This window comes from Xiphophorus couchianus, chromosome 3 (assembly GCF_001444195.1).
Source record: "Xiphophorus couchianus chromosome 3, X_couchianus-1.0, whole genome shotgun sequence".
In the NCBI taxonomy this organism is placed as follows: Eukaryota; Metazoa; Chordata; class Actinopteri; order Cyprinodontiformes; family Poeciliidae; genus Xiphophorus; species Xiphophorus couchianus.
Genome location: NC_040230.1, coordinates 5,403,964 through 5,419,497, shown reverse-complemented (window position 1 = coordinate 5,419,497; position 15,534 = coordinate 5,403,964). Strand labels below are relative to the sequence as shown.

The window sequence follows — 15,534 nt, the reverse complement described above, 5'->3', positions numbered from 1 at the left end:
GAGTTACATCCTCCTAATAATCAAAATCTTTGATGTAACTGTGCTGAAAAGATATTCATCTAAAGGTAGCTGGGCTCCAGGCTCTGAGATTGAAGCTTGAGAGCCCTGAGTTGGAGGTTTCTGATTTTCAAACTTGATCAACGGAAATCCCGCAGTTCTTGAGGTGCAGAAAAGTGTTTCACATATCAAAGGTTTATATGATCTGTGCAGCCATATCTAATATGAAAAACTGTCAGTCTTTACTTCTTTGCATTCGGGCGCTGTTTTAGATTACCCAAGAAAAAGGACTGTGAGTACAAAACAGATGTTAAAGAAAGGCAGAGGGATGAACATTGACCATTTGTCTAGTCTTTTACAAGGGAGATAATATTAAGGAGGAGGTAAGAATTCATCAATAAACACCCAGTTAACCAGGGAAACTCCCAGAGTTCACTCTTTCTCTCTGAATCAGAGAGAGATGGAGTTTGGGAAGAAATGAGGAGGACAATGGAGTGTGGACATTTTTGACAGGCTATGATACACGACTGACTGTAAATACCAACTCCCACCACTAGGCCACCCACATGGAGCTCACATGAAGTTTTGACAGGGAAAGTTTAATGAATATGAGAAGAGACAAAGAGGAACAGTGTAGAATAAAAAGCACCTGTTCTTTTTGAAAATCAGTCAGCAACAGTAGTTAAAGCTCTTTAAAAAACAAAAGTACCAAGGAGGACTGGCAGCAGGTTTTAATATTCTGGAACAAAACTTCTTATTTCATCAAATAAAGATTTCAAAGCAATTTCGAGAACAAAACATTAAACATTGTAACTGTAATTATGGAAAGCTGGTATTCTGCAGCAGAACTCACCATATTCAGAGCTCCAAAAGCTTTTTGGAGAACATTGGCCAGAGCCACAGCAGCTTCCAATCCCCCGGTTATAAGGCAAGCTGACTGCGACAAAGTCTCTGAAAACAAAGAAATCAATGAGTTGTTTCAAGAGAATTAAGGCTTTGTGATTGCATTTAGCAGTCTCTCTGATATCTACCACTTTCTCCTCTGCTTTTTTTAATTGGAAAGAAGTTCGTAAAGTTTGCAACAAGCTATGTCCTGTTTTACCACAGTCTTGCATCCTAATTCAGCTTTGTTACCAAAATCTCCAACAATCAAGAGTTCAACGTATAAAAGATTATATAGTTATACACCGATATTATTTTTATTCTCAGATATATTTTCCCTTTGCATTAAAATCCCATCTGAAAAAGCTCGAGCGTGGTTAAAGTAGTTATGGTGCAATGTCCGCTTATCAAGATATTCAACTTTACATTTCTGTATCACCTGGATACTACTGTATTTTACAACAGTAAAATTTACTGTGAAGACAGTTTGTTTATGTAGGGAGATGTATTTTTAAAGTAACTGTTTAGGAGTTTAGCTACATTTCTCCTTTTTTAATCAGTTTCTGTAATCAGACACTAACGTTACAGCTTATTGTTTGTGGCTGCATCTAAAATCAGATGAAGCTCAACTTTCGGCTTTGAAAAGTTTACATTGAAAATGCATTCAAAAAGGAGAGAAAGAACAAAATAAGACATTTTTGGCTTTTAAAAGTGATAAATAGCACTGATGAGATGTGATTATAAGTTGAAATGAAATTAGAATTGTAGTTACAGCTTTTCTTAAACTGCATATTAGCTGTATGCAATTAAAACAGGTTGAAATGCTCAAAAATAAATTAATCACTTTCTACTGCTGCAACTATATATGTTTTATCTATTTAAAATTACTTTTTTAATTAATCCGCCTCAGAAAAACATTTATTATTTTGTGAATCTTTTGAGAAGATAAGTTTCATTTGAAAAAACACATTTTTAAATTATTATCAGATTTAGACATTTTCTAATAACTAGTTAGCAGCTTGTATTGTTGTCAATGTGCCTCTGAGCTGCTGATTGATTTACACACTATGTGAATTAGACTGAGGTGGCTGGCGGATATAACAACAATGATTCACCAGCTGGCACACAGCCAAACTAGCAGACATACCAAAAATACAATTACATGTCTTTAGAAAAAAACACAATTATCAAGGGCAATCAGCTCATCGCAGACTCCAAAAAAAGAAAAAATTAGACCTCCTTTTCAGATTTCTCGCTTAATAAAAGAACCAGTCGTTTATGCGAACGCACACCAACCGAAGCAATAAGCAGTTAGTCAAACTGACAGATATGAGGACTTCCTTCCACGTGTTTTTTTTTCTTCTTAAAAACACACAATGAATTCATTCACTTGGGAGGCTCTGGGAATTATCGCCGCACACCTCTTGTCACCATCAAACAGGTACTTGTTGGTCCAGGTGCTAGCAGGGTGAAATATGGGGCTGTGTTTATTTCCTCTCCTCTGATTGTGAAGGTGTCCCTTGTCCTAACTTGCTCTCCCCAGTATTCACCGTCTGCTTACACCCGCCCTCTTCATCTCAGGCCAAACAATGCTTAAAAAGAATTTCCCCCGTTAGAGAATGGTGACGGGTCATTTTGGTTTATTGTCACCTATTGACTGCTAACTACAGACCACACAAAAAGAAACAAAGCACCCCAGCTCTGCTCACTTCAGGGCATTTATTCTGTCAGCCATTCACGTACGCATGCATGCATACTGTACAACTCAACAACAGGAACAAAGATCTCTGAACGACACACACAGTGCATCCGGAAAGTATCACCAGTGCTTCAATTTTTTCATATTTTATGTTACAGCCTTATTACAAACTGCAACACAAATACCTCATTATGACAATGTGGAAATTTTCTTGAGATTTTTTGCTAATTAATTCATTTGTTCAATCTTTTTTTGTTGTTTTTAGGGTCTCTTGTCACATTAAATCCAAATAAGCTGCTACTGGCCACACCCCCCAACTTAACATTTACCCTCACAAATAAAAACGCCTGCAAACAGATGTGCAACTGTACATCTTTGAAAAGCAGAATGAGAGCCTCCTGCAAAATCAACAATAATACAGCAAGTGGTTTCTGGATGGTAAGTCAACAACTAAAACCTGTCTTTTCCAGCAGCCATTGCACAACGCATACAGCAGGGAAACCATCTGACAAAGCGTGATGGCGCTCCATTTGGGTTGCTAGGTAACGGTGCTCAGCATGGCTAGGGTTGCTAGGTAACGGCGCAGAGCCAGTCAAATACGGAGGCCTCTGAAAAGGTTTGTTTTCCAGACACCAAAAAACATTAATTTGTTAAAAACTGTCTGGGTGGATTTTTTAAATCCATTGATCTGTTTTTAGAGGCATTTGGAAAGACACCCACTTGTCTATATAAGGTCCCAGAGTTAATATCAAGCTTGCAATAACCAAGCTTGGTATTGAAGGAATTGTCTTTAGACCACTGAGACAGGATTGTCTTGAGAGCCAAATCCAGAAACATTTCTGCGGACCCAGTGACCTCAGTGGCCTCCATTATTCATAAATGAAAGAAGCTTGAAACCACCAGGACACTTCCTATAGCTGGTCGGCCAATCCTTAGTAAAAGGTGCCTGACTCTAAAGCCACGAGACATAAGATTCTGGTGTGATGAGACAGAGATCGAAATCTCTGGTGTGTATACCGGGAGTCATGTTTGGAGGAACCAGGGACGGTCAGCAAAGCATGGTGATGCCAGCATCGTGTTATGGGGACTTTTTGGAGCATCAGGAATTGTCTGGACAGAGGGAAAGATGAATGCAGCAATGTTCAGAGACATCCTGACCTGTATAGAAACCAGCCCCAGGGGGCTCTTGACCTCAGACTCAGGCGACGATTCATTTGTCAGCAGGACAACAGAGGATCAGAACCACTCTGAGAATGTCCTAGAGTGCCAAAGCCAGAGTCCAGACCTGAATGCAAGTGAACATTTCAGAAGAGAGCTTCCATGCAACCTGATGGAGCTTGAGAAGAACTGCAAAGCTAATCTGGTGGTATCACATTGAAAAAGATGAGGCTGTAATTGTATTAAAAGTATTAGGCAAATTTCTTTGTCTCCTCTTTTTTTTGCAAAAATCCCCAAAGGTTTTCCACATTGTCATAATGAGGTATTTGGGTGCACAATTTTGTGGAAAGAGATCTTGAATGACACTGTAACATATAATGTGGAAAAAGTGAAGCACGGTGAATACTTTCTGGGTGAACTGCCTAACAGGCCGTGTAAAAAGAAAGGTTACGAGGACGGAAAACTGACCTTTGATGATGGACTCTGCAGCAGCCAAATCCCGTTTATAGGTCACCTGATGGACAACAGTTGCTTAGTCAAAGTAGAAACAAAAGTAGTTTACTCACACACATCCATGCAGAAATATTTTCAAATTATTTTCTCAGATTTTGACATATTTGTCCTAAAACTCTCACAAGGACGGAATGTTGCCTCTAAGCTACAGAAGCTTAAACCTGAGCTGATAAAGGCGATAAATCAAACAATCGTAAATCATTAAAATCCGCTTTTACTCCGATGAATGGTCCCACACACAGATTCAGATTCTTTAAGTACAAGTCAAGTATGGTTCAAGTGCTAAAAAATACATATATTTTAAAATGATATCTGATTTGTTTTTGTTAAATTGAGATTGTTAAATTGAGAATTATTTCTATTCACCAAATGTCAAAATTAGAAGGGAGGTCATTTTTTTTATAGAATTGCACATACAGTATATTCACAGACGTTTTCAAACATTTTTTTTGGTATTTGCTAAGATTGCCTTTTGGATCAAATTTTGTGGATTTTGTTTCATAATTTTCTCATCACAGTTTGCTGGAAATTTGCTCCAGACAGAACCGGTGTAACTGAGTCAGTTCCCGGGAAACTGGAAACTGTCATGTTTCCGCATATAAAGACTTTTTTACAAAGCATGGTCCGTGTTTCGACTTTTTCCAAAGTAAAACTATTTTAAAATTCAAAAACCTTTATTTCGGTTCATTAAACAGTGCAAAATCTTACTTAATGGATCAGTACCATCCCAAAGCAGGTCGTTTTTACGCTCACCTTCCACAAGGTTGGCGGACCATCAATGAGTTTGGCGTTGGTGCCGCAGTACTGCAGAGCAAGATGGAGACACTCGGTACCGAACTCAAAGTCTGACTCGGTGCACTGCGGAGATGCCATATGGACGGTGTAATTTATGACAGAGAAATTATTGTCAACAACAAAATATGTGTCTTAATTCTTATAAAGTACTTCTTTACAGGAGTAGTGGTTCTAAAGTATGAGAAGAGCTTGGCAGAAAAGATAAAAACGGTTCACGACAAAACCTAGGGGGCAAATTTTGTAAGTGTTTGTAAATTCTTTGGCTTAATTAGACACCCTAACGTCCTAAGGATTGTTACAATGCTTGAGTTGCAGCATAAATCAACCTGAAAATGTTTGGTGAATAAAACCTCTTTTTATCCACTAAAAAATTTGATTCAGCTTTAATAATGCTGAATCTGCTTTTGATGTGAAGATTAACATCAAAATCTTCACAAACCTTTTAACCAATTTTTTGAATTTTGTTGGTAAACTTTTAACTTTTCTGCTCTGTATGCTACATCGTAAACTTCACAATAATCTTTTCCATTTGATTTATTTGTCTCCAAAGTGATCAGTGGCAGGGCTCGCAAAGAAAATGCTCAGAACATGACGCTGCTGTCACCACATTTTACATCACATCATAAAGCTCCATTTTCTTTGGCCGATGAATTCTTCTTGGCCTTATAACAGCTCTCTTATCTTTCAGATTTAACACTGAAAATGTCCAAGACTGTTTTTAATTAAGGTCTTTTTAACCACATAATTTTACAAGACATTAAACGATATAGGATGATTATCTTAAGTGATGCTGTGGCTCCTTGTCTCTGTCATTCAGCAGAACAGATATGTGTGTACATTTAACCTGAAGTACGTATATAAGCTGCAAAAATACAGTAAAAAGTGAGGAAAGTAAGTAATTACTTCATGTCACTGATGCATTCAGAGGTAACACTGCAATCACTATAGACAGGAGTATTTGGTAGGATATTATGTTCCAAGCTTCTTGCATGCAAGATCAGCATAACTCTGATCCTGAAGCTGATAAAAGTGGTGGTGAAAATGTGATGAAGGAAAATGAGAAAAAAAAAGAAAGAGTCACAAAAAGTGATGTAATTGATATAATCAAATGTTTCAGCAAAAGAACTGCAAGTCCATGTTTTCTTGAACTTGTGCAGCTCTGCTTGTTTTCACTGTAATTTTCAACTTGGCTTCTCAGAAGGTTAAGTTTCCATAAATTTGGCCAAACTGCGTTTTCTACCAAATAGAGGAGTAGAGGAGCTACACAAACTTAATGTTTGGTCTCTGTGGGAGATTTTAGGCTCATTTAAAGATTTCTTAAACTTTTAAGATTTCTTTAAGTTACACTGCTATTCCTGCACCTGAACCATGATGACTTTAACATTTTTACATTGTGAAACTTTTAGATTAAATCTTCCACCTGGTTACTTCCTGGTCAGATCTTCAAAAAAAAAAAAAGTTAACCTTAATGTCAGGTTGATTAAGGGTAAATAAAAATAAACAAATAAAAAAGAATCCATTCCTAAATCCGACTGAGAATCTGTGGTAAGCCTTGAAAATAAAAATTCAGCCTCTAGATATGGAAATTGAAACATATACCAAAAGACTCGCAGCTGTAATTGCAGTGAAATATTAAGTATTGATGATTACAAATGCATCCTTCTAATTCACAATTATGCACTCTGGTTTTGATATACTGCAGAAAACCCAACTAAGATACACTAATGCCTGAAGTTTTAACGCGACTAAATATGAAGAAAGTGTAACGGGTACTTGTACTTTTGCGAGGCATTGTGTGTACAACTCGATGAATGAAGTATTTAATGCAGTTGTGTAAAAACTTTTTACCATGAGGGCCAAAGTCATTGAACTATAATTTTTATAACATTTTTAAGACAAACTATTGGTGTGCTTTTTAAATTTATTTAGTTTTTTTATTTTTTGTTTTAGCTGCTCAATAATAATCTAAACAATTTCAGTTATATTAAAATGAACAATTCGAAAGGTATTGGAGCCGCAAAAACTGCATGTTGTTTTACGTATAATATTTTAAAACAAGTGTTTGGTGTGTTGTTTTTTTTATTATTATTTTAGCTGATCAATAATAATCTAAACAATAAAAATTTTATTCAAATGAAGGAAATGGTCAGATGTTTGTAGAAAATGGATGTGCAGATACAAAAACACTCACAGGTTCTACATTTTGTGCGTTGATTCTAAGATTTGTGTTTTGAAAAATAGTAGGGAATTGTTTGTGGTTCCAGTTACTTAAAAATTTTGATAAATGCAAAAATCTCATAAAGAAATGGGAATCAGTTTTTGGTACCTAATACTTTTTTTTTAAAATTAGATGTTATTTATTTATTAAAAAGATATTTGAAAAAGTGTCCATCTGCATCAACCAAGCTGCACTTTGGATCCTGATTTAATGTATTGTGAGTCAGTGAGTAGGTTGGTATTTTGTTGAGTTTAAACTAATGTTCAATAATATTTGAGTGATAAAATAGATAATAAATGGTCCTTTTCCTTCAGCGTCTGTGTAACTGTAGAGGAGAAAAACATGGTCTCTGCGTTGAGGTAATTTAACCTTTTGCATTTTCTCTAAATACAAAAGCCCTCCCAAAATACTGGATAAAGTGTCCCTCCTTTTGTCTTTTCACCCCTCAGTTCTTCAGCTCTGAATGGATGTCAAGCTCCAAATCTGACGCGCTCTGAGATTTGTCATGAGTATGTCCTACAGTCTTAACCTGAGAGACACCTTAGACTTTCGAATCTTTTTAAGGTGGAGAAGGAGCAGAGGGGCACGCAGTCAGAGCCGAGAGTGTGTCTTTCTGCAACCTGACTATCTGTGACACTGCAGCACCAGAGTGAGCTCATTTTCTTAAAAATGTTGAAGCCAATGGAGCTTTCAAAGCGATCTGCAGATATGTGCGTGCCAGGAGTAAAAATAACTTCAGACAAATGGCGCTCCAGCTAAAGACATACTTCAGCTGTGAGCTAAAAGTTTGCTGCCTCTTTGAAAGCAGAAATCAAGGCTGAAATCGCAAACTCCAAATGCCTGAAAAATAAATACGGTCGACTTCTGCATCTTTAGTTTCAGTTCGATTGCCTTGGTCTAAGGACACAAAGCCTTTGCTTTCTGAGGGGATCCTGCACAGATCAATCTAAATTCTCTCTTCTATGCAGGTAGACATATAAAACTGCACTCAGCTGTTGAGACGAGCCAACCTAAAGGTTACAGGTAATTTAAGGGTTTATCTTTCAAAAGGGGATTTTTGTTCCATTTTTGTCCTGCAGATGAGTCTGTGGCAGCCCAAATGTTTAGTGTGTGGTTTGTTTTCCAGGTGCATCAGAGAAAGAACTGGCCAGTGACATCGGAATAATATGAAAAATTGGGCCAATTTTGATGTAAGACATTAACACTACTCAGCATTTCCCCCAATGCATTATAAGCTTGGCGGGCCACCAGGCTTTATTTATTTAAATCTTTTTTTTTTATGTTTGCATTTTTCAAGACTTTATAGTTGGTGTTCAGGTGTTAATCTTCCAATCTTTGAGTAACACATAATTATCAAGTGATATTTTCAAATTTCCTGTCAACTTCAGACATTTTTTTTTTTTTTTTTACCCCTCTAGGGGGTCTTTTGTGGGCTCTAGTGTCCCTTATATGACAGTGGGCTGACAAGAAACGGGGAAGGAGAGGGGGGAAGACATGCGGCAAATATCGTCGGGTCCGGGAGTCGAACCCGCGACGGCCACGTCGAGGACTCAAGGCCTCCAAATATGGGTCGCGCTAACCACTACGCCACCACGGCACGCCCAACTTTAGACATTTTTTAACTCGAAAACACGACGGGCCGCTGGACGAATGACTGCACTAGCATCCAACCACCGGATTCTGGGGGAAACGTCGCTGCTGTTATGGTAGGATTTACCAGTAATTTACTTTATCAAGTTTTTTATTCAATTAGTTATTAGAATACTTGATTATTAAAATAATCATTTATAACAACTATACACTGCACGTAACTTCTGTTCACTCCGATGAAAAGTTACTATTGACATTAAGACGACAATGTTTTTTTAAGTAAGACTTGAACCAGTTCAGTACGCTACCAGAGTCTGACTCAGCTCTCCAGTCATTTCAGCACTATATCACAGTCAACAGTCAAATGTTGCACTGAGCTCCAACAGAAGACAGTAAGAAGATTTTATTTTCTTGTAAAATTGGCTCTACACTGAAACTCTGTAGCTTTCGGCACATTGAACTGTAATGGAACAATTTTCACAATCTGTCATAATGGTAATCATACAGAAAGGTTTGTCCCAAAATTTCTACATTTCCAGATCAAGAAAAAGCTACTAAAAATAAAGAAGAATCAAACCCCAGTAACTTAGAAAGTCGCCCTCACCTTCTTGTAGGCCTCACAGATGACATCATATGTGAACCCCTGAGGCATTTCACTAGCCCTGTACTTGGCTCGCTCTAACGAATGATCCAGGTATCCCTCCGACGTTGTGGCGATCACAGTGGAAACAAGTGGTCTAATAGCTCCAGCTGCCTGTGTGGAAAAAGACATTAGGATCTGGAATTTATTATGAAACATTAAGTCAAGAATGCGTTTAGAGAGAAATAATGCTCACCAAAATATTTGTAAGAGGCAAAATTAGACACATGCAAGTTCCCTGCTATGTATAATGCACAAAAACAAATCTGTACCACGTAAATTTGGGTTGCTGAACCCAATTGTCAGCAGACAGGAACAGTAAACAGTGAGTTTTGAGGTGATTGACTGGCGTTAGTAAACACTTTTACTAGATTATAACCAGTGATGGCATAGTTACTTTGAAAAAGTAACTTTAATCGAATTACTGATTACTCCTTGAAAAAGTAACTTAGTTAGATTACTGACTACTTGATTTGGAAAGTAACATTAAGAGTAACTTTTTTAGTTACTTTCAGCAGCTGCTAACAACAACGCTGTGAAAATTACATTGATCTTTTTTTTTTACCCCTCCAGGGGGTCTTTTTGTGGGCTCTAGTGTCCCTTATATGACAGTAGGCTGACAGGAAAGGGGGAAGGAGAGGAGGGAAGGCATGCGGCAAATGTCGCCTGGTCCGGGAATCGAACCAGCGACGGCCGAGTCGAGGACTCAAGGCCTCCAAACATGGGTCTATCCCCTACGCCACCACAGCACGCCCAATTACATTGATCTTTGCCAAAACTTAATTGCAAGTTATTTTATAATAGTAACATCAACAATGAGTCTCCACTTATAAGGTTGAACTGAAGAGGAATTTTTTTTAATGGTTACAACAGTACAAAAAAACGTTAGTAATTCGTGTGTGTTTTTGCGTGTTCCAGTATTATCTTGCATTGTATTACGTTACTGACATCACTGATTATAACATGCAGTAGAAGCTGAAGCTTTATCATCTCTCTGCAAAAACAAAAACTCTTACCAAATATTTTTGGTCTAGTTCCTAGTGCAAATATCTTAGCACACTTGAAATTAGACAAACTAAGTTAAAAGTAACTTTTCAGCAAGATTTAGCCACTTGTTTCAAATAAACAACTCCTAAATATTGTTGAAAAAAATACTTGTTCCATTGGCAGATAAATTAACCTATAACATAGGAATAATGTCTTGTTATAAGTGAAATAATCTACCAATGGAACTAGTACTTTTTCATCAACATTAAGGAATTATTTACTTAAAACAAGCCCCTGTATCTTGCTCAAAAGTTATTTTTAAGTTAATTTTGTCTTATTTCAAATGTACTAAGACATTTGCACCAGAAGCTAAACCAAAAATACTTGGTAAGATTTTGTGCTTTTAGAAAAATAAAATAAGGCTCAGACGGAGTGAGAGTTCAAGTTGTAATTGGTTTAACGTTACATCACAACTACGACTAGTGCTGCCATTTATGGAGAAGCTGAAGAAAACACAGATGAGGAGATTTTAGCAACTCTATATTTTAAGTTTTCATTAGTTGGGTTTAAAATTATCTTTCTGCTACAGGATTTTGACAAAACACATCAACCAGGCTGTGATTCTTCACAACACATTGCTGCAAATCCTAGTAATAAAACCGGATTGCTCCAATGTGAGTGAACTGCACTTCCAATAAGTTTATGAAGGCTCAGAGGATCACTGAGATGTAGTTTCATAAAATTAAAATCCACAGAAGGGTGGTTTGATTGAAAACGCAAGAAAAAATATTAAAATAGTTACTAGATGACATAGTTGACTTACGCCACTAGTTATATAATGATTTATAACAAAATAGTAAATGTGCATGCCCTGCTTCTAATGAAACATTTCTGGTCTAGCTTTGTGGATGCATGGTAGAGTAAAGGGAAGGCAACTATGTTCAAAGGGTTCTGCATGCTTTTGAGATAGAAATTAATCTGCTTCTTTTACCAAAGAAGGGCTCAGGAGGTTATTTGCTGCTGAGATAATAAGGACCAGACCGCCTGCTGTGGAAGTTCACCTCAAAGCTCAGGCACATCAGAAATGCCGGGATCTGTGAATGTTCATTTAATAACCTGTATGAGCTCCTTTCAACAGGATCCTGCATCATGTTGAGCTTTAACTATAAATCATTCATATATCTAAATGTTTTGTCATGAAATGATGCATTAATCTAGTTCAAATGAGCTAGAATCATGAAACCTGTTTGTTTTCTTTCAGCTCTTTCAGTCTGCTATGGAGTGGTTTTGTGATTGGTTTGTTTATGTTTATAGAAACAGGTAAAATATTAGGCTCAAGTCCCAGGGTTTCTGCAGGTTTCACAAACTCAAATTAACACTTTCAAGATCTTTTTAAGAAATTTAAGAAATGTGTCATGATAGGAATTTATAAAAGAAAATCAGTAAATTGCCATAATGCTCCAGGTTGGTAATACAAAATTAGAACTTCGCCATCAGAGACGCAAAAACCTAGCTAGTTTCTTAGTTAGCTAGCAAGTGTACATATTAGCATCTGGTTACTGGTAGCCTCAAATGTCTTGAGTCGCAGAATGCAATGAAAATGTCTGTGTGCAATTCAAACTTGTGTCCGACCGAAAAGTCCAACAAGACAAAAGAGAAAAAAATACATAGAACCTACAGTCAAAATTTAAGACCTGTGATTAATGTATCTAAGGCCAACTTACTTTTTAAAATGGATTTAAGACATTTTAAGACTTTAAAGATGTGCTTACACCCTGCTTTCCCATTTAATATCTGAATCTGGGACAGCTAATCACTGCAGATTTGTTTCCACTTGTTTCTGCGATTGACCCTTTCTGGTTTTCAGCTCAAGGCTCAATAGTAGATGAAGTTTGAGCTCTAGTCAGGATTTAATTTAGCTTACACCGCTCTCTCCAAGCGTGAGGACGACAGAGTGGCTTTCAGGGTTGTTTCTCCATTTGAACAGGGATTACATTGAGTCTCTGCACTGTTTGTCCCTTGGAAAAATTTAATTTACTGACTTCATCGGTTTTCCATTTGCTGAGCCTTGAACACAGAACAATCATTTGACTAATAAATCCAAGCTTTGAATAAACACAGGGCATCTCAAATTAGGTCCATTCAGATGGATGGGTGGATGAAATCTTATTAAATTTTTTTATTTTCCTCCTAATTTAATCTGTATAGCAGTGGGGGACATGAACCTAAAGTTTTATCCTTTTTTCAGATTTCTACATGAATTATTTATGCACATTTATAATAATCCTGACAATATGAACAGTTCTAGGGGTTTTTAAACATCATTAAATGGAATTTATTGTGACAATGATAAATCAAAATCTTATCATGGTAATACATTTTTTACAATAAGTCATAAGCAATACAATAAATACCCATCCCGAAGTCTGTATTTATTAAATTAACTTTTTCTGCACTCACTCCTTGCTCCTTGGCAGCCATCGCTATCTTGTGCAGGAAGTCCTCGTCCACAAACGGGCGGACAGCGTCGTGTATGATGACCACCTTGGGTTTGTGGGCCGCCGGCCTCCGCTGCTCCCCCAGAGCCGCGACTCCATTGCAGATGGACCTGTGACGAGTTGAGCCGCCGGGTACCACTAGGACCTTCTTGTGCTGGAACCGTTGGATGATGTCCATCATCAAGCCAATGTTTTCCTTCGCAACAACAACCACAATGGTTTGGATCCATGACACCCTTCAAGAATGAAGCAAATGAAAAAGGATAGAAGTAGGCACAGTCAGAACAAATCCAGCTACACAGCAGCTGGATCTGAGTAACTGCAATTTCCTACAGCAGGGGTGTCCAAACTTTTTGTCATGTGGGACAAAAATTAATAAATCAGAAGAACTTGCGGGCCAGAAAATTTTGTTTTTTCCTTCTGAACAAAAAACTAAGCCACATTAATATAATTAAATAAATAAAGTAATCAGATATTCCTCACTAAAGGAAAAGCATCCAGTCTTCAATTTTTTAAGTCTGAATTTAAAAAAATAGGTAAATTCTGAAAAATAATTTTTTTCTTTGAAAACACATCTTATATTTAGCAAATTCTAATAAATTAATGAAAATGTTGAGTAAAAGTCACAGGAGAGATGTGGAGCTTGCAGAAGAAAATAAAAATCCTGGTTATTTAAAGACAAATACTTTGAGTTTCACTTCTATTTCTTACAGTGTACACAGAACAAACTTACATTTCGTTTGGCTCAAGGACAGTTTTACTCACCAGAAAATAAATTATAGAGTATTAAAGTGCTAAATTTGGAAAATAAATATTAAAAAGTCTGTAAAATGAGCCTGAAAAATGTACAAATGTATTACTTTCATTGTAGCCAGTATTTCCAATTGTAGGACAAATTTAAGCTATGACCATTTTGCACCAATTAAAAATAAAAAGGCTTAATTTAAATCAATCATTTGTGTCTGGGAGGTTCAAATTGTATCATTCCTAAATTGCTCAGTCAGGGGACGCAAAAAAATCAGTCCAAGGGTCGCAAATGGCCTGGACAAACTGTGCAGCCAAAATATGAACTCTAGGATGGATTGGTGGCCTCTGGTCAGATACTGGATCTGATCTGTTCCATCATCTATAAACTATACTACATTCATATAAAAACTGAGTCACAAATAAAACTCTGCGGACACTTAGGGTTCAGATTGGGTTTTTTAACGCCATCATTTCACCGTGATCCTGACTTTTCTCCTCAGAAAACCTCTCCCTATGATCACTGAATCAATTTTATAATGCCTGTTTCCTTTTACTCGCTTAATGACAAGTAAGCAACAATCAACAGGTAAATAGGACTCATCTGATCAACAGCAGTTGTTGCTTTAATAGTTTTTATCACCAGTCAGGTATTGAGATGTAATGTAAACATCCTCTGTTTCATTTCCCCATCATGGAGCCTGAAATCTGTTGGAAAATATGACCGCCTGTCTGCCAAAGACAAAAACTCAAATATTCCACCAGCAAACTGTAATAAAAAAATAGCATTTCCAAAATAAAGTTGTTTTCTTACTTTAAATCAATCTACATTGGCTGTTTGATTTACAATGTTGATGTTTTTTAAATTACTTTAGGCGGAACCACTGCTAAATTTCCTTCAAACAACAACCCTTTGCTTTTGTTTCGTTTATAACACTATGTTCTGCTTTAATCAAGGTATTCTCCCACAGCAGTTATGCGATTAATAAAAGCCATCCAAAACAGGACACTTCAGCCAAGGCAGGATCAAAGCATCCTGAAACACACAAAACAAGCCACTTACGTTTCTTGTAAAAGGTAATCCTTGAATAAAACAAACTCCTTCCATGCAAACACACACCCTGGAGTACTTCCTGACAAGCCTAACAATGCCATGGTTAAACATGCCAGGATGTGAGGGGGAAAAAACTTCAAAGTCCGATCAGAAAATACTGGAAATTTCTCATAACACAGTCTATTTATGTTGAGATCATTAATAATAAAAATCTGAGTGGGTTCTGGTAGAAAACTGCAATCTTGTAGCTGCTATTGTTATTACATTGAAGTACTTTCTGCACGTTTGGTATCCAACATCAAAATTATTTGTTATTTTTACTTGTTTTAAACTAGAATTGGCCACCTGTCTAGTAGTTTGCAACTCTGTTATTTTTTTATGTTTAAGCAGCCTTTAAAAATGATTGACCCCAAACTTTCAGCTCAAGGTTTCAACCAAATACACGCACTATTTTATATTCTGGTTGCTGTAGCAATTTTATCCTGACAACTCAACATATCGGCTGGTCAACACATGCCTTTTTTTTAAACTCATTTTTTATTTTCTAACTTCTGAATAAAGGTATATGATACTGGTACTGCTCATTTGAGAAGACAGGTTGCTTTGTACTTGCATAAACAAATATAAGCTGTAATTCCCAATATGTTGTCAGAAGTGTTTCTTTTCAAATAACTTCATACATTTTCTATTTTTAGGTGACTTCAGTTTAACACAACAATGATTCTTAACTTTGTTCTTGTCACCAAGAACACACTAAAG

At 36.8% G+C, this 15,534-nt stretch overlaps 1 protein-coding gene across 2 annotated transcripts in view; it reads right to left on the bottom strand.

Annotated features, from left to right (window-relative positions):
• Nucleotides 1-15,534, bottom strand: part of crppa (CDP-L-ribitol pyrophosphorylase A) — a 39,810-nt gene that overhangs the window by 23,375 nt on the left and 901 nt on the right. For both annotated transcript variants that reach the window (XM_028013327.1, XM_028013326.1), the window contains exons 2-6: nt 12,940-13,213; nt 9,457-9,606; nt 5,003-5,107; nt 4,205-4,250; nt 851-948 (exon numbers count right to left, since the gene is read on the bottom strand). In XM_028013327.1, coding sequence (XP_027869128.1) covers nt 851-948; nt 4,205-4,250; nt 5,003-5,107; nt 9,457-9,606; nt 12,940-13,213 — 673 coding nt within the window. The remainder of the gene's footprint in view (nt 1-850; nt 949-4,204; nt 4,251-5,002; nt 5,108-9,456; nt 9,607-12,939; nt 13,214-15,534) is intronic.